This window comes from Cibotium barometz, chromosome 14 (assembly GCF_041138505.1).
Source record: "Cibotium barometz isolate CiBa-2024 chromosome 14, ASM4113850v1, whole genome shotgun sequence".
NCBI classification, from domain to species: domain Eukaryota; kingdom Viridiplantae; phylum Streptophyta; class Polypodiopsida; order Cyatheales; family Cibotiaceae; genus Cibotium; species Cibotium barometz.
In genome coordinates this window covers 41,122,369-41,141,608 of record NC_141059.1, presented here as the reverse complement: position 1 = coordinate 41,141,608, position 19,240 = coordinate 41,122,369, and the positions used below count along the sequence as shown (strand labels likewise).

General features: G+C 38.9%; 1 protein-coding gene across 2 annotated transcripts; it reads left to right on the top strand.

The window, feature by feature from the left end:
* The first annotated feature begins 15,815 nt into the window (after positions 1-15,815).
* On the top strand, positions 15,816-18,309 carry LOC147632030 (tropinone reductase-like 3). 2 transcript variants are annotated; one of them, XM_086808610.1, is made up of 6 exons: positions 15,818-16,019; positions 16,100-16,216; positions 17,201-17,335; positions 17,530-17,655; positions 17,771-17,872; positions 17,961-18,309. In XM_086808610.1, the coding sequence occupies exons 1-6, from the start codon at positions 15,888-15,890 to the stop codon at positions 18,108-18,110; spliced, it is 762 nt and encodes a 253-aa protein (XP_086664736.1). In that variant the 5' UTR covers positions 15,818-15,887; the 3' UTR covers positions 18,111-18,309. The 2 variants fall into 2 exon arrangements, with proteins under 2 accessions (XP_086664737.1, XP_086664736.1); XM_086808611.1 differs by lacking the exon at positions 17,201-17,335 and having other exon boundaries at positions 15,816-16,019.
* Positions 18,310-19,240: the final 931 nt, after the last annotated feature.

The window sequence follows — 19,240 nt, the reverse complement described above, 5'->3', positions numbered from 1 at the left end:
ATTGTCCATGTAGGATGGCAAAATGAAGTACTTGACAGATGTACTTCATGTTCTAAATATTACAAAAGAACTAGCTTTTTTTTACAGATGGTTGAGCAGCGTCTACAACAAGTGAGGTTTAATCTTGAAGGATATTTTGTGGAAGACTTCAAAAATTAGTGTCTCTTGGTTGCCAAGGGTAACAGAAATAGCAGGATGTTTACTTTGGATGTGAACATGTGTGAGGTAAAGAATGCTTCTTACCCAGTGAAGGGCGTTGGTAAAATTATGCTTACTGCTGCAAATGGCAGCGTTTTCACACTTTCAGAGATGCTTTGTATGTGCCAGGGATAAAGAAGAATCTATTGTCTGTCTCTGCGCTTGCTAGACTTGGACTTGTAGTCAAATTTATGGATGACAGATGTACTGTCCATGATTTGACTTTTGGTGATACGATTATTGCATCTGGCACCTTGTTTCGTGGGCTGTATAGGCTCGATTCTTATGACAAGTGTGTGGAAGATTCAACAAATGCAGTTTCTGATGAAAAGGCAGTTTCAGATGCAAAACTATGGCATGCTCATTTTGGTCATCTGAACTTTGCTAGTTTGCTGCGTTTGCAGAAATTTGATATGGTTTGCTTCATTGCCCCCTCTTGAGGCACCATTAAAACATGTTTGTGAAGGCTATATTTTGGGCAAAATGCAGCGTTCTGTGTTTCCAAAGGATGGTTCTGTGCGGGCCACTCGCAAATTGCAACTTGTACATAATGATGTATGTGGGCCTATGCAAACTCCGTCATTTGGTAAACACTGGTAAACACTTGTACTTCGTGACTTTCATTGATGATTACTCAAGGCATGCATGGGTATATCCACTGAAGGCAAATTCCGAAGTGTTTTTGTGCTCCAAACAGTTTTTGCTTATGGTTGAAAATGTATCCAATTGTACTGTGGGCACCCTTCTGATCGAGGGGGGGAGTACATGTCTAAAGAGTTTGATGCATTTCTGGCTAGTCGTGGGATATAACACCAATGTACAGTACCGTATACCCCTCAGCAAAATGGTGTTGTTGGGAGGAAAAACAGGTCACTTATGGAGATGGCACGATGTATGGTCAAGAGCCAAGCTTTGCCACATGCGTTTTGGCTTGAGGCTGTCATGTGTGCTGCATATGTACTCAACAGGTGTCCCTCTAAGGCCTTAAAGTCTGTTACTCCATACGAAGCTTGGCATGGCAGGAAGCCTTTTATTGGTCACTTGCGTGTCTTTGGTTGCTTGGCCTATGCTTTAGTGCCTATGCAACATTGTAGAAAATTGGATGATAAGGCTTGTTGGTTACAGTGCTGAGAGTAAGGGTTACAGATTGTATCATCCGCAGTCAAAGCGTATCTTGATTAGTCAAGATGTTGTTTTTGTGGAAGATGCTGTGCAGCCTTTGTTATCATGTACCAAAGAGATAGGTGTGAGCTCATGGGATGTATTTGATACGTTGTTGCCTCTGTTTACAGGTGGGAATTCAAATGTAAGTCCTAATGAGGCAAATATTCAGCCTATGCAGATTTCAAACGACATCATAGATCAGCCTATTTCTGATGCAGATTTACAGGATGTAATTTATGAGGATAGGGCTGAAAATGAGTAGGCTAGAGGTATGCCTAAATGGCTGGTGCAAACCTTGCGTGATAGTAAAATTGATTCACCTATGTCTAGTCGTACTCGTTCAGGTTTTCAGCATGCCTCTTATGCATCAGATTGTTATGCTTTGGCTGTGTTTAGTATGTGTGAAGAGGAAGAACCTCTTTCATTTGATGAGGCACAAAAATCAGAAAATTGGTTGGCTGCAATGTAAAGTGAATATGATGCTATAATGAAGAATGGTACATGGTCTTTGTGTGATTTGCCTATTGGTAAAAAGGTCATTGGATGTAAGTGGGTTTTTAAGTTGAAACGAAAGCCAGATGGCAGTGTTGATCGCTATAAGCTAGACTTGTTGCAAAGGGTTATGCTCAAGAAAAGGGCATTGATTTTGATGAGACCTTTGCTCCCACTTGTCCTATGACTACCATTCGTAGCATTTGTGCATTGGCAGCTCATAATGGTTGGAATGTACATCAGTTGGACATAAAGATTGCGTTCTTGAATGGAGATTTGCATGAGGAGGTGTATGTATCGCAGCCTCGTGGTTTTGTTCAAAGAGGGCAGGAAAACAAAGTGTGCAGGTTGAAAACAAAGTGTGCAGGTTGAAAAAGGCTTTATATGGTTTAAAGCAAGCTCCACGAGCTTGGTATGACAAGATACATGCATATTTGATGTACATCTAATCATTGCTCTCGATGTCGATGACATGTTGCTCACAGGACCAAATGAGAGTCATATTGCTGATTTTAAGGCTGAATTGAATGCCTCTTTTGAGATGTCAGATTTGGGGCATTTGTATCATTATTTGGGGATACAATTTAAGCAATGTGATGGAGGTATTGCTTTGTGTCAGACAAAGTATATTGAGACATTGTTGCGGAGATTTGGCCTTGAAGACTGCAAGCCTATTGCTACTCCAATGGAGACAGGTTTGAAGTTGAGTCTTCATGATGCTGGAGATCACTTTGATGTCACACTCTATCAGATAGCTGTTGGTTGCCTCATTTATGTATGCATTACGAGGCCTGACATTCAGTTTACAGTCACAGGTGAGCAAGTTTATGCATAGCCCAGGGTCTCAACATTGGAAGGCAGTTAAACGCATCTTTCTCTACTTGAGTGGCACCATACATCTTGGGTTGTTTTATCCCAAGGGGGGATCGTTGCCACCAGATTTACATGCTTTTTCGGACTCAGATTGGGCTGGTTACTATGACACAAGAGTGTCTACAAGTGGTTTTTGTTTCATGCTCGGTAGCTCATGCATATCTCGGTTGAGCAAGAAGCAACCTACTGTGGCCACTTCTAGTTTGTGAAGCTGAGTACAGGGCAGCTTTCACAGCTACGGTTGAGTGTGTGTGGCTCAGACGGCTTATGGCTGACTTGGGTGTTGGACAGGAGTCTGCCACCTCTATCTACATTGACAGTCAGAGCGCATTGGAAATTGCGAGAAACCCAGTTTTTCATGCTCGCACAAAGCACATTGAGGTGCATTATCCCTATGTCAGGGAGAGACTCTCAGCAGGAGAGATCAGCTTGGCCTATGTGCCAACACAGGACAACCTCGCCGATCTTTTCACAAAGGCGCTTCCTCGTGAGAAGTTCGAAGCTTTTCGCAAAGCTTTGGGCTTGCTCCCCTTTGTGGACTGATCTATTTCGGCCATGGCACTTCCCTATACATGAGTGCTAGCTCTCGTTCACACCATCACTCCCAGGGGGGATTTGTTGCCATATATATAGGCAGTGATGTGTGTGAACACACTTAGGACCGTCGGGGTACTTTTTCCCTCTTTAGGAGGTTTTTTCCCCGGCTTGTATATACGCCCATTATTCTAGGGCTAACTTATCTTTGTACATTGACACAATCTAATACACTGTGTGTTGTGTGCATTCTTGCTTCTTCTTCTCCAAGCTTTGTGTGCTTAACTTTAGGTGAAGTTATTGTTAGGGTTGAAGTCGATGGTGAGGTTTTCTTCACATTGTTTGATTTTGGCAACCATATGATGGAATTACCATCATAGTATCCTTGTTGTTGAAGTACATGCACAGGCACCCATCTTTGACGAACACTGTAATTTGGTGGTCGATATGCTTGCTGTTGAGGCTTTCTTCTTTGCGTAAGATTAGGGGACTTTGTGATGCGCTTGGGGACCCAAGCTTTGGTATTTCTTTAGTAGTACCCTTGTGCTTGCAGCAATGTTTTTGGTACCCACACTTGTTGCATTGGTGGGAGTTCTTTGAGAAACTTGCATAGGCTTTTGTGGACGTTGTTGTGGAGTACTTTTCTTTTTCCTTGGCTTTCGAGTGCTGCATTGAGAAAGAGTTTTTGACTGTCAAGGCACCCAAATTTGATTGGCACCTTCATAGTAGCCTTGAGCTATAAGTAGCTCCTTCTCCACCCACATTTTGTTACTATTAAGATATCGTGATTGTGGGAGTCTTGGTGGAGTTTTCTTTAGGGTTGATGTGGAAGGTTTGGTCCCTCCTTGACTTTGGTTGGTACTGAGGTTGCAAGTTTGAGACTCATGGGCATTGTTGATGATGATGACGTTAGAGTCTTTTGTGGAGTGGCTATTGATGACAAGTTCTTTGAGCATGTGGTTGTCTCCTTTGATGAGGTTTGTCGATGAAGATGCATACGATCTGGGGCCTTTCCTTTGAGTTCCCTGTTAGAGATAGATAGTTGGGCTCTGGGAACTTCTTCAAGAATAGCTGCTGATTTTGAGAGGTTTCGGCATTGAACTTCATAGGTGAGGATGGGGTTGAAGGAGTAGAGGCTTTATCAGAGTTGGTTGTTGACATAGATGGTAGGTCATTGTGTAGAGGGGCTTTTGTTGAAGAGGTTTGTATCCTTTTGCGTTCAGCATCATAGAAATCCATTAAAGTTGGATCCTCTTCCTTGCAATATGGTATTGTCAACTTTTTGTCATTGACCATCATGATGACTTTATCACTAGCAAAGCACAATGGTGCTTGGGCAGCAACAATCCATTTATGCCCCAAGATTAAATATGCTTCCAACACATAACCATATAAAACTTGCAAGTGAGGGGGTTAGTTTCAATATACATTGTATGTTCAAAGTACCCCAAATATGGCATGTTCAGGTAATCCTTGCAGGATGTTCCGTGAGTGTTGGTTGATCTAACAAATCCCATAGCTCGAGGGTCATGAGATTGTGTTCTCGTGTTGGATAAAGTTGTGCTTGAGCTATGGCGATTTTATTTGCAATTTCCAATCCAACCAGAATCCTAGGGATCTTTTCAGTAAGATATGTTGAAAGTTCCAGCTCCTGCAAGGTTTCTTCCTCCCGTAATAGCAATTGTACATTGCCTACAAGGAGTGTTCAAGGTGATTGTTTGCATGGATTCATCTAGTGTTCAAGGCGATTGTTTTCAGTAAGATATGTTGGAAGTTCCAGATCCTGCAAGGTTTCTTCCTCCCGTAATAGCAATTGTACATTGCCTACAAGGATTGTTCAAGAAGTGATTGTTTGCATGGATTCATCTAGTGAATACAACGATTTCCCTATCTAAGTTTTTCCAAGGATGATGTCATACTCAAGGGAATCTAGGGTAACATGGAATGTAAATTTCATATCGCCATCGATTGTTGTTTAAGTAGTGTATCTAAAGTAACCTGGAACTTCGATGTTTTGTCCAGGTCCACGACAATAGAAACATTGAAGTGTTCGATTAACGGCTTCTTGAGCAGTTTCTACCCTTTAGACTGTTTATGTTTGGTACACGAAAGATGGAGGTTTTGAGTCCATTGTGGATGAAGCGGGACACTTTTTAGTATCATAGTTGAAGGTTTTACAATACATTCATTATAGAAGAACAGGTGCCTTGTATGCACAATGAGGATTGGGATGGTCGTAGTGATTGCATTCAACACAAGGCATTTCGTTCCTCACTTTTAAAGGCATTAAGGATGTCTGGTTTTGAAGGTTTTCATCCTCTCTTAGAGATGTTGGGTGTAAGGTTTTAAGCAAGGCTGCATAAAATTCTGGGAATGTCAATTCCAAGATCGATCTTTCTTTTGCCACCATTGCTCCACTTGGTTTAGATGAGGAATACCTCGTAGCATGATCATCTTCTAGCATGTTGTCATCTAAATGTATTTCTTCTTTACAACATTGATCGAATGTTTCCAGATTGGTTATAATGATCAAGTTGTGTAAGTTGTTATTCTTCAAGCCCATCATGAAACATCTCTTCAATTGAACATCGTTTAATTTTTTCCACGACTCACGTGTGTCTAAGAGTTTTATACTAAGGATAAAATCTCTAATGGATTCATTTGGTTGACGCTCAATTGAATAGAGTTATGTCACTACACTCCACCGATCACCTTGTCTAGAAAAGCCATGTATAAAGGTTGATTTCAAGGTTTTGAAGTTGGTCTTGATCGCCGCTATCAATGCGATGAACCATCGACTAGATTTTCCTTCTAAGCATAAGTTCAACGCATGTACCTTAGTGGGGTAGTTGGGATTTCCAAAGGCTTCATATCTTTGTTCAAACATTTGAATGAATTGAACAGGGTCTGTTGTTCCATCATATTTGCCCATAATTTTGGAAATTTGTACGGTCGTATTTCTGTATGAGTCACTACAGCCGTATGTGAGTGCTCTTGGAAGAGACTCACTGAGTCTAGTCAGTATGTCCAAGGTGTGGGCATTCAGGAAAGAGTTAGTACTTATAGGATTTGCGGGAATGTTAGGCAAGGGGCCAAAACCTGCCGATGGAATCGAAGTGACAGGGGGTGTAAAACCCGATGACACGCTTGTTATAGGCTTGGCCAATGGCATTGGGAGGTGAATTTGCGACATAGATCTCAATGGCTCGAAGATGTCAGCCATTAGGTTCAGTCCTTGTGTAATCCCTAGCAATCCCTCTATTGTGGCCATGTCAGAGTGCCTAAATGAGCAATCACAGTTTGTTTGTTTATTTGTTTGTTTGTTTGTTTTTTTGTTTTTGTTTTTGTTTTTGTTTTTTTTGCTTTTTATACTTTCCCACAGTCCGTTATAGCCTTAAGAGGCTTGGCGTACTCTTCGTTGGATCAAACATGTGTCCATTTATTATACTTAGCTTAGGCGCTATACGTACATGTGACCGACCTGAGATTTTTTTTTGTTGGAAAAAGTGTATGCTAGGAACTTCCCAGATGGAAAGAGGAGGTCCTAAAACCAATTTTCCATCACTGTCTCAAGATTATAAAAAAAATCTAAGAATTTTTTCCCTGTTTCGCAGCACGTTTTTTAGGGTATTCCAAAAGAAATTTTGAAAAACTCTGTATGAGGGAGTTGTAGTATTTTTGGAGTACTACAACGTTGTTTCCCTGAGTCGTCCGTGATTTTGTCGTTTAGACCCTCAAACAGTAGCCCGAACATGGCTCATCATCGTTTTCGTGCTATTTTTTACGATTTTTCGTGGTTTTGGGCTGTTTTTTGCCTCGATTTCCAGGTTGAATTTTGAGACTGCTAATCGGAGGCCAAAATGGTCGATTTCGACTTCGAACGACCACGTCCAAAGTCGAAGAGCTCAATGTCAGCTTTCTGATGAGCCCTATAGTGCCTTTATTGGATATACGGTTTAGGAGATACAGGCCTCCAAACAGGAATGTTTTCCAGAGTTTTTTTGAACTTTTTAACGGAATATTAAATTCATTTTTTTATGTCTGACTTTTCAACGGCTTGGTGTTTCACGGCTCACGGCTCACGGCCTGGTGTTTCATGGCTCACGGCCTGGTGTTTCACGGCTCACTGCTCATGACTCGGCCTAGTCTTTCATGGACGGAACTTTCACAATTTTTTTTTTGGGGAGTCTAGTGGGAAATATGAATTTCCCTTTTTGGGGGGGAATAGTTTTTGAATTTAAAATGAAAGGGGTATGGGCATTTTCCCAAAAAGGTAAGTGGGAATCAAAAAAGTCAACCTTTTAATGACACCCCTTATACCCCTCATAAATGACCCCCAAATGGACAATTTTGACAACTAGCATCTACTCATTGAATGCTCATTAGCCTTAATGAGTTATGTAAAAAAGTGATTAAGTATTAATCCAAGATTAATCCTTTCACTAATCTTTTCCTCTTTTACACTAATCAAGGACTCTAATTAACCACTAATCTCTAATTAATCCACACAATTGAGCACATCATTGAATAGAGCAAGGGAATGCTAATCTTTGTGTGTAAATTAATCTAAAATAGGAGATTAATTAGACTCTTAATTATGGTCTCCTCTTTTAAGATAAAATTAAGCAAAGAGAGTCAAATTTCTCCAATTGATGAAAAATTGATGTGATTAGGTGTTTTGATGCATCTAGATGCTCTCAAAATACTCAAAAACCCCAATTTTGACCACTCATATGATCAATTTAGACCCCACTTAACACATTTTTTAATTTTTGGCCTTTTGAACAAAATTAATCACCCTTAATGACAAAAACCAATCCATTAAGAGAAAGTAGTCAAATTCAAGGGTTTTTTGATGGCTTTAAGAATTTTTTTTGAAAGATTAAGCTACTCCTAATGCTTGTTGTTAACACTCTAATCCAAACAATTTCAACAAAAAACACACAATTAAACTAGAATTAATGATCTTAGATCTATGTTTAAACTAAAGAGAGCTAACATTCACTAAGAAATGCATTCTCTTGCATTGTTTGATGCAATGAGTGCAAACTAATCCTAATACAAACTATGTGTAAGCCCTAAGAACATGAAAAACTACAAAAACAACAACAAAAACATAAATTAATCTAAAAATTAAGCAAAAAGCATTCTTTAAAAAAAAAAAGAGAGAGCTATTCTACACCAAATCTCACACAAATCACCATCAAATCCACATCTTTTTCATGGAAAACCATTAATCAAGATAATGGGCAATGGGTTATGCGTAGATTAGAGGCAAAACGATGGAAAAAGCCAAGGGATGGCTCCCTGACAGTGGTGCCAAAAGTGTTATGGCTCACTCTAACCCTCTTTGAAACACATCCAAAAAGAGATTACATAGTGAACCACAATTGTCATGAGGAGGATCTTTCCAATGACCGAGTCGTAACCCTTGAGGTCTCCAAGCTCTACAACTCCTTGAGAATCAATTCCACCGTGTCTCCCACGAGCATTGTCAAACTGCTGTGTTGCACTACGGGTTCTCGTCCCTACTTTCACCTCACTTCACTCACACACACTCACTAGCATGCATTAGGGAGAGAGATTAGCAAGAGCAAGACTCAATTGCACAATGGGAGAGTGTGTTGTATTATGAGAGAAATTCACTTATATACATGGCCATAAGTGTTCACACTCACTTAAACTATGGCGGCTGGCCATGCACTTTAGACTCATAAGAGACCTAATGCTATTACAATGACTACTCTCATAATATATCCATGAAGTACATCACTTAGGACTTCATCCTAACTTGCTACCACACGCTCTTGAAGCGGGGATCGCCATAAATACTCCGTCACACCGTTACGGTGGCGGGCGCCCATCCAAGTTGTAGCTTTGGACACTATTGCTTTATATCTTGAATGTATGACCCTTTGGTGTATCTACCGTGACTCCTTAATGTAAGATAATGGTGGTAGCTCTTGTTAATCCTAGAATTGGATTAACATTGTTGATCCACATTTGCATTAGAGCTACGAGCCTTGGGATTAGTATCTCCTTCCTCAATCATGTCCAAGTGATCTACATTCTCCATGCCCTTCAAGAGATATCTTGAGACTTTTGTTGTCCGCATCATGTATTATCACCGTGTGGCACAAAATTACATGAGATAATGTTAGTGGTTGGATGGGAGGTAATCACCAAGTAAATTATTCAATGACTTCGCCAAAAGTAAGGTATGATGAATTAAAAAACCTCTATAGATTAACCCAGTTGTTGTTAAATGTGCAATAATGGCATCATATGACAAGGTGATAAATTAACTTTTAGCATATAAAAAATTTATCCTTCACTTTTTATGTCACGATGCAGTAGTTCTCTTTACAATCAACCTAAATGAGCATTGAATTGCCAAAGTTCATAAGCTAGGGAAGGTTAGCTTAGACTCACATGAATAAAGCTCTCACCAAGAGACATCACAAGAGGAGCCACATGAGGCACCATTTGAAAAATCATAAGGGGGCTTAGGAGATGAATGATGAGAATCAATAGAGAAGAGTGGAGTGAAAAATGATTTTGGGATCAATGATATGAAAAAAATAAAAAATAGAAATAAAATTTGATGTGTAGTCAATGATATATATATATATACCATGATTAGATGCATTTAAGTTTCCCAGAGAATTACATGAAACTCTAAGGTGATATTTTGAGAGGACACTAATCCTAAATGTGATAAAGGAGCAAAAAATGCATAGAGAACTTTGGAGTTTGATGATGTTGGTGCATTCACTATTGAGTTGCACTTGCTAGTCAACTACTTGAAGATCTTGAAATATACAAATTGCTATAGAATTGTGGATAGAACAATGTTTGTCTATCTGTATTATTGTTGCTCTAAAGTTACAATTAAGATTAAAGGCTAGAAAAAGACGTAACTGGAAAATGGAATTAAGAGGTACAACCAAAACTTGACTCGCAAAGGGACCATGAAAGGCATACAACTAAAACCCACTCCTTGGAATGTGTTTACCTATATACCCTTCATAAAAGCTCTATTTATGGATAAGTTTTATAGCTACATATAGCATTCATGGAATACGCAACCACATGAAAAGTACTCGAGCGGATATTCTTTCAAGTGTATGCTTGAATAGAGGGTGTGAAGTTCACAAAGGATACCAAAACATCATGGAAAACATAAGATTGACCTAGCTAGGTTGTGAGGGTGAACATTATAACAATTTGGGGCCATAGCGGGAAAAGAATTGGATCCAACTAGATCTCATTGACAAAAAATTGAATGTACTTTTATGTCTAATTGATGCCAATTGGATGAATTGGACCCAGTTACGTCAATAATAAAGATTAACTGATTTCAATAGATGAACATAGTTTTGTCTTAATCAATTATAGTTTTTCTCTATTGGGTTTGATTTGAAATACATTGGATCACTTTGATCAACCTTTTCTTTGATCAAACTTAATTGCATCAAAATTCCATCCCAACTGTTTCTTAATTGAGCCTCGTTGGACTAAAAATTAGGCTCAACTAGTACTCTCTTTTTGGGTTGCACACCCTTTCCTCACATTTTACATATTACCTTCTCCTTTGATTTCCCTTCCCTTTGTGTGTGTGTGTGTGTGTTGTGTGTGTGTGTGTGTGTGTGTGTGTGTGTGTGTGTGTGTGTGTGTGTGTTAAACAAGATATTAACCCCATAATTAAAGAGTTACCCTAGGACTAGTTAAAAACAAAAGTAGTTGTCTAGGAAAAGAACTTGATCATTAATAACCAGAAGTGAACATAAGTACAATCTTAGAAATTGAAGAGATACAATGAGCATTTTAGTGACAAGAACAACAAAGGTGGTAACCTCTCAACATGAATATAACCAGAATTAGAAGCAACAATTTGCTTACCTGCCACTATCAAAACAAAACAATAAGTTAGTACTTAATTGTTTTAGAATTGGAAGACAGGTGTCATGGAATGTTCACACTTATTATTAATGTCCATGATTCATCTATACACAAGTGAACTACCATACCAGTTCTCCAAGTATATGATGTGTAAAGCATTAATTTTGTTACGGAAGGCTTTGTAATGAAACTGTTTGTCCAAAAATTAAGTCATCTTTACCCAATCTAAGATAGGCCATGGAGCTTTCATTAGTAATGTACATCACTTAAAGATGTAGGGTTAGAAGCTACTTAAACTGAGGTTATTAAGGTTAATTTTTATAGAATCCTTTCAATTTAACTTCTTTTCTATATAATTGAAATCGGTAAGTATAAAACATTTAACATTTTAATGTCATGAAAAAGGTGTCAATATGACAGTAATGACTGACCTATGAGTCAGTCAGGGATTATTAGTAGTTTAAACAAAACCCACAAGTAATCATGGTATTATGACAACTTAAACATGTGACTATAAAAAATTCAGCATTTTGATGTCATGAAAAAGGTGTTCAATTTTAGCCTTGTAGATTAAACTCTTCATAGAACCAAAACATTACATGCTAAGTAGAGTAAATTTAAATGTTTTTTATTAAGAACATGAAGCATCATGACAGTAATTGACCTATGACTCAGTCAAGGATTATCAATAGTTTAAACAAAACCCACAAGTAATCATGGTATTATGATAACTTAAACATATGACTATAAAAAATTCAGCATATTAATGTCATGAAAAAGGTGTTCAATTTTATTCTTGTAGATTAAACTCTTCATAGAACCAAAACATTACATTCTAAGTAGAGTAAATTTAACTGTTTTTCTTAAGAATGTGAAGTAGCATGATAGTAACCGACCTATGACTCAATCAGGAATTATTAGTAGTTTAAACAAAACCCACAAGTAATCATGACAACTTAAACATATAACTATCATTAAATAATATAATTAGCAGAATAGTTTATTAATCATTAAAAGTTGAAGAAATAGTCAGGGAATAGTCAGCAAGTATAAACATATAACCATACACCACATAATTAAAGTTAATCAAGATACTAATTACAACTTAATCATAAACCAAAACAACTAGGTACTAAAAGTAGAGTAATGACACTCTACCTGAGCCATTAGTTTGAAGAAGGAATAGTTGTAAAGTACTCGATTGCTCAGGAAGAAGGGGAGAGGGGAAGACTATAAAAAATTCAGCATTTTAATGTCATGAAAAAGGTGTTCAATTTTAGCCTTGTAGATTAAACTCTTCATAGAACCAAAACATTACATGCTAAGTAGAGTAAATTTAAATGTTTTTTATTAAGAACGTGAAGCATCATGATAGTAACCGACCTATGACTTAGTCAGCGAATTATCAGCAGTTTAAACAAAACCCACAAGTAATCATGATATTATGACAACTTAAACATATGACTATAAAAAATTTAGCATTTTAATGTCATGAAAAAGGTGTTCAATTTTATTCTTGTAGATTAAACTCTTCAAAGAAACAAAACATTACATTCTAAGTAGAGTAAATTTAACTGTTTTTTCTTAAGAATGTGAAGTAGCATGATAGTAACCGACCTATGACTCAATCAGGAATTTTTAGCAGTTTAAACAAAACCCACAAGTAATCATGACAACTTAAACATATAACTATCATTAAATAATATAATTAGCAGAATAGTTTATTAAAGGAATAGTCAGCAAGTATAAACATATAACCATACACCACATAATTAAAGTTAATCAAGATACTAATTACAACTTAATCATAAACCAAAACAACTAGGTACTAAGTAGAGTAATGACAACTAGGTACTAAGTAGAGTAATGACAACTAGGTACAAGTAGAGTAATGACACTCTACCTGAGCCATTAGTTTGAAGAAGGAATAGTTGTAAAGTACTCGATTGCTCAGGAAGAAGGGGAGAGGGTAAGACCATCAAGGGAGAAGCCTTCAATAAATAGGTCTAGGAGGGAAAGGTGTATCATCAAAGAATCTCATGAGAAGATAATAGAGAATCAATAGCTTTCAGTTTGCAGGCTGCATATAATAATAGTGTATACACCCTATGATTAGGGCAAAACCCTAATCATAGGGTGTATAGACTAAGCATAAGAGGTAAAATAACCATGGTTAAGCACATGTTGAGTAGAGCACATGTTCGCGATAAAGAAGGGGGAACCGATGACGCATGCAGGGTTCATAAGAAGTAAGTAAAGCCACTTAGTCGGTGCTAGTAGCCCCAAAAACTAAGTAGGTTTAATATTTATGATGAGTCAACAGTCTTAAACATGACTAAGGTTCAATGAATAATAAACTAAAGGATGCCCAAGGGAATTTTCACTAAATGAGTACCAAATTAGGTACAATAGAGAGCAGAGAAGTCAAAGAATTAGAATGATGGGATAGCTGGTAAAAATTCCCAACAAGGCTAAGAATTTAAAAGTTTACCTAATAGGGAAAGTTCAAAGGGAATTGTACCACAAGGTATTCAAAGAATCTATACCAATTGACAGAGTAGCTATATGATTGCAAGGAATGACAAGTACGTGGTTGAATTATATTAAGTGTGACTAGGAGAATGAAGTGGTGCCAAGGCCAAATCATAATGTGTGTGTGTGTCCCACCCCATACCCGGGAGTAGTCCACACAAGTAGAGCAGTAGATCTTCCACTTGTGTGGAAGATCTACAAGTGCCCACCAAAACATTCAAGGAATATCATTAGTTTCAAGATATTAAACCTAATACGAGGAAAGGTATTTTTACTAACATATCTAATGATGATGTTCCATATCATTTGTTTATGGAAGCCAATTTTTAAAAGTAAAAAAACCATTTTTTCAATATCAGTATAACTGCTAGAGGCTGAGTAGATAATATGTAAAATTTGAGATATGCAGATGTTATAGCATGTTTAATGGGTCTATTACTTTCAAGGAAAAGAGAAGAAATGTTATTACATGATAGTTTATCCTTCTTCCAATTGATGGAAGAAGAGTAAGTACTTAGAAAAGGCCGATGCAGTGAAAATTTAGCACATAAGTAAATGGAATGTACTGAAATATTATTGACATATTCAGAGGCTTGTTTAAGTTGGATTATGTGTAAAGGATAAATCCATAAGGGATTGTCATCAGACATGATCTCATTACCATTAAGGAAATAAAAAACATTAGGGTTGTTAATGAAAGCAATGTCATCAATATATCTAAATGAAAACAAAAACATTTTTAAGAAATTGAAATTGATTAAGTTTTGATAATCTTAAAAGTAAGTTCAAAGAAAGAAAGATTCGAGTATTATTAAAAATCAATGCTCCATCCTTATCATGATACTAGTGTGTGTGTACCGACTAGCTCTACACTGTGAAGACTTGGTTGGTGAGATTATGGCGCTGATATGCTGCCAGTGGGGATGACAAGCTATCTGACAGCCATATTTGGATTACTAGCGTATGGCATAGTTATAGCGCTAGCTCATGCAGTCGGGTTCACACTATGGATTGACCATTATATGTTATAGTAGGAGAGTACTTTCCCTTATAGTATATACTCTTATCTCTTTAGTTTATGGCTATAGAGAAGAGATGAAGATAGAAGAAAATTCAGCAATCCATCTCTCTTATATGTGTATGTGTGTGTGTGTGTTTGCTTGCAAGGAACTCAAGCTCTCCCTCTCCCTCACATTCTCTTTATTACCCATGCTTCCTTACTTGCCTCTTACTTGCCTCTTGAGCTCTTCACATGAATGGATGCTCTTATACCATGCGAATAATGTAGGAGAGAGGATAAGCTTAAGGCCCTTTGTTGCAAGCAAACACACACATGCACAGTAGACTAGACAAGCACACAAGAGAGATGGGGATGGTTGAATTTTCTCCTATTCTCTTCTCTTCTCTACAACCATAACATAAAGAGATAAGAGTACATACTATAGGGCAAAGTACTCTTTTATTATAACATACAATGGTCGGTCCATAGTGTGAACCAGAGTACATAAGCACACGCTATAAACTATGCCATAACTTTAGTACACCAAAGTGGCTGTCACACAACTTGTAAATCACTGACAACATATTGCCCATAATCTCACCAACCTAGCCAGTGGCATAAGTATGGAAGCTATCAACCACGGGGGGTCATCAATGATCGCAGCACTAGTTGAGCTTGATATCTCAAGCAACAAATGAGCCTTGCATTCAACGATAAGGTTGTAAGGTTGATGGAGTAGAAGGGGAATACATAGCCTACTAGAGAGCATGCCCAAAAAGTGTGATAGAGGTGGCCATGTCTATAACACTCTACACACTCAATGATAGATCATAGAGTGCTTATAATGTTGTGGGTTGATTTGCGAGACACAAGGAATCACTCTCTTAGCTAAGCAATGCTGATAGAAAATTAAAATATATAGCCCAATATATATGAGAGGCGTGTCTTAATAAAACAACAATCAAACAAACATGATTGTTTTTTAAAAATGAATGCGAGGATTGTTACTTAATCCTAGACCTTATAGGGGTTAGTCATGCAAGTGAAGTTTTTTAAATTTTTTTTTTTGGCGACTACTAGAAGGGAGCAAAGTACTCCGTGAGGATATCCTCTACAAAGCGAGCCGGCCTTAGACTTTGGCATTTGATTAAAAGAAGTTCGAGGCAACACCAGAGGACAAGCACCAGAGGACATGGCTACTGTGCCGAGGCGCTTGAAAGGGAAGGTGGCTGTGGTGAGCGCGTCAACGCAGGGTATTGGCTTCGGCATAGCCCAGCGTTTAGGCCTCGAGGGTGCCTCCGTTGTTGTCTCCTCCCGAAAGCAGGTATATCAAATCTCTGATGCTTTTATTTTTGAAGAGGAGAAAAATGGTTGAATTTGGGGATGGATGCCCTTTTTGCTCAGAAAAACGTCGACCAGGCGGTGGAAACGCTCAAAGCTTCTGGTATCGATGTGTTGGGAGTCGCCTGCCATGTCGGAAATGCCGATCAGAGGAAGAATCTCATCAAGAGCGCTGTCGATGTAAGCACTTTGTAAATTTATATATATATATATATATATATTTTGCGTTTCTTTTTGGGGGCATGTGATAACCAATAGCCATGCCATCGTGAACGTTCATGAGGACGGGAATGGGTGCCCCAGACGCTGTTAGGAATGGATGGACCAGCTCCCATTAGCTGATGGCATGGGTGCCGGCCCTATTGAGGCTCGACACATCAGCCAGCCTGAGATTGTACGGCAACTATCCCTGGTCTGCAAGTTAGGAAGGCGTAAGGGAAGTCTGTTGAGAGGCCTAGAGGGGGCAATCGGCGGGAGCGAGGAGTCCTCCTGGGAAAGGCCTCCCAATGAACTTTCACAGGCGTCATAACTACCTGGAGGGGTCAAGAAGGTGATTGAAAGTGACAGCCAGAAAAAAAAGCAGCAGACAGTGATGGAGGAAGCTTTGTTTTTTGCCAAATCAGCATTCCGGTGAATGAATCTTGAGCTGCTGAGTTGGCCGTATCTACTGTGGATTCTGCAAAAAAAGGACACTGGATTGTACAACCAAGATGCTGCCTCCTGCGAGCAGAGTCCAGCACAGTCACTTGCTTCATACACTCTTATTTATGTGGATCAATTCAGCTGATGGAAGGGATGGGCAGGCATCAGGGCCATTTGATCTGAGCCTATCTAGCTCTTGCTCATAATGATATGCTTGTGACAACTTCTTTATTTGAAATATGATATAGGCTACATGGAAGACCTTTAAGCACAAGAAATTTGGTCTCGATGAAAGTTTAGGGTCACAACTCCTTGGTTCCCACTCCTATTTGTGTGATTTGAAATTATCACCTTCATGACTTGTTACACAAGCAGTTATTGTGTTACCAAGTCTTAGTATAAATCTTTTAACGCTGAAGATTGGTGATTGCAGGATTTGGCTAGTAGTTGAATTGCTTAAGTGATAGAACTCTATGGCTCTTACTGCCTCATTCTTTCTGAGTTGTGTCCCTTTGGCCGCAGAAATTTGGGCGTCTAGACATTCTGGTCTCAAATGCAGCTGCCAGTCCCTCTGTGGATCCCATTATCCAAATGTCTGAGGCGGCATTGGACAAATTATGGGAAGTCAATGTGAAGGCGGGCATCCTCCTCATTCAGGCAGACTATCTACTTCCTATTATAGAGGGTCTTTACAGACTGATCTTGTTGGACGTGGGAGATCTCCCTCCCATGAGGGATGGGTGCTCTTTTCGCTAGTCAGGGCTATGTTTGTAAAGACCCTGATCACACCTTGAATGTGCCCAAGGTATAAACTCTTTAACTTAAATTTGCATTTTCTCTGACATATGCAGGAGGCTGCACCTCATTTTTCAAAAGGAGGCTCAGTAATCCTCATCTCTTCGATAGCAGGCTATAACCCACAGAAGAGTCTTGCAATGTATGGGGTTACAAAGACAGCGTTGTTCGGTCTAACCAAGGTTTGTCTAGAGGTGTATTTTGCAAGAGGCGTGACTATTTAGTTCCAGGGTTGGCAAGACCTTGTGTTGCTACGTGACAATGCTTTCTGAGAGTCATGATTTCTATGCTGTGTAGGCCCTTGCTGCAGAGCTTGCTCCCAACGTGCGTGTCAATTGTGTGGCCCCGGGCTTTGTACACACACATCTCTCCGACATTATATTTCAACACGAGGAAACGGTTTAAGTGTTTGCCGATTTCTTTTCTTTTTTGTTGATAATGGAAGTACTCTGGTGTGTTGGTAATCTGAGTCATCCTGTGGTTGCAGAAGGCAGAAGTCAAATCGCATATATTGTTGGACAGATTTGGGTCTGCGAGTGATATGGCTGCGGCTGTGGCCTTTCTGGTTTCAGATGATGCTTCATACATTACTGGGGAGGTTTTGCCAGTGAGTGGTGGCATGCCTTCTAGACTATAATTTTTTTTTTCCCCAAGATAGGGACACTTATTCCTAGTTCAAGATTGAAAAATTGAGACTCTGAATGAGTTGATGGGGAGCCAAAATGGTGTTCTTAAAGCTTCTCCATTATGTATATGGAGAGTGGCCTTATTTGCCTGATATATGTCTCTGCACCTACTCAATGACAGCATATTCAATTTGCTTAGCATTTAGAGAATCATGTGCTTCTTGCTTTGCTAAAGATATCACCCAATGTCCAAACCGGGATGTTGGGTGTCCGTGCTGATCACAAGGGGGACATTACAGACATGCTTTACTAGGTTTGGGTTCAATGAATGATTGGACCCTGGACCGAAAATGCAGCTAACCTTCATTCTTTAGTGTTAAACAATTGGAATGCTTGGTACCCTAAACTGTATGGCCCTATCTTAGAGACTGTTATGACAACGTAGTCACAAGAGGTGCCAGTAAGAGGTGTTAGGTGGCTTATGTGGGTAGTTATTAGGTTTGTATTGTTTGTTCAATGCTGTAGACTTGGTACAATGCTGTAGACTTGGTACACATGCGCCTTTTGACACTAGCAGTGATGCCATGAGGGTGTTACTGTCGGATGCTTTGGATGTTAGAAGAATCTTACTGGAGACTAATGCAAAAACTATATGATTGCTAGAGGGCTAGTGAGCATAGATTGGTTTTGGAGATGGAAAACATGAGCGCACATGGATGCGCACGTACAGGCAACCCCCCTTTCGCGTGGTTGTACAGGATCTCATTTACTTGTGTTGGCAGTAGCCCTTCCTACAATGCAGTCTTGAAAATTATCTTTAAGTGTGGATGATGCGGATGCCCGTACGTTTATATTTGATTTCTTTTATTTGATTGGGATGGAGAAAACATGCAGACCCTGTCCTTGAAAAAGTTCTTTAATTTTGTTGGAAATCTAGGTGCCTTTGGTTTAGTCTACTAGCAGATTGTTGGGTTATCCAACCATAGATGGAAGACTTCGTCAGTAATGATTTGATTTGATTAAAACGACTTGATCAATGTGATGTACAGCCATATGTCCTTTATGTTTAGCGTTCACTCTTACATGATAGCACGAGAGTTCCCCATGCAATATTTTATAATTGGAATTTTCAAAATGGGAA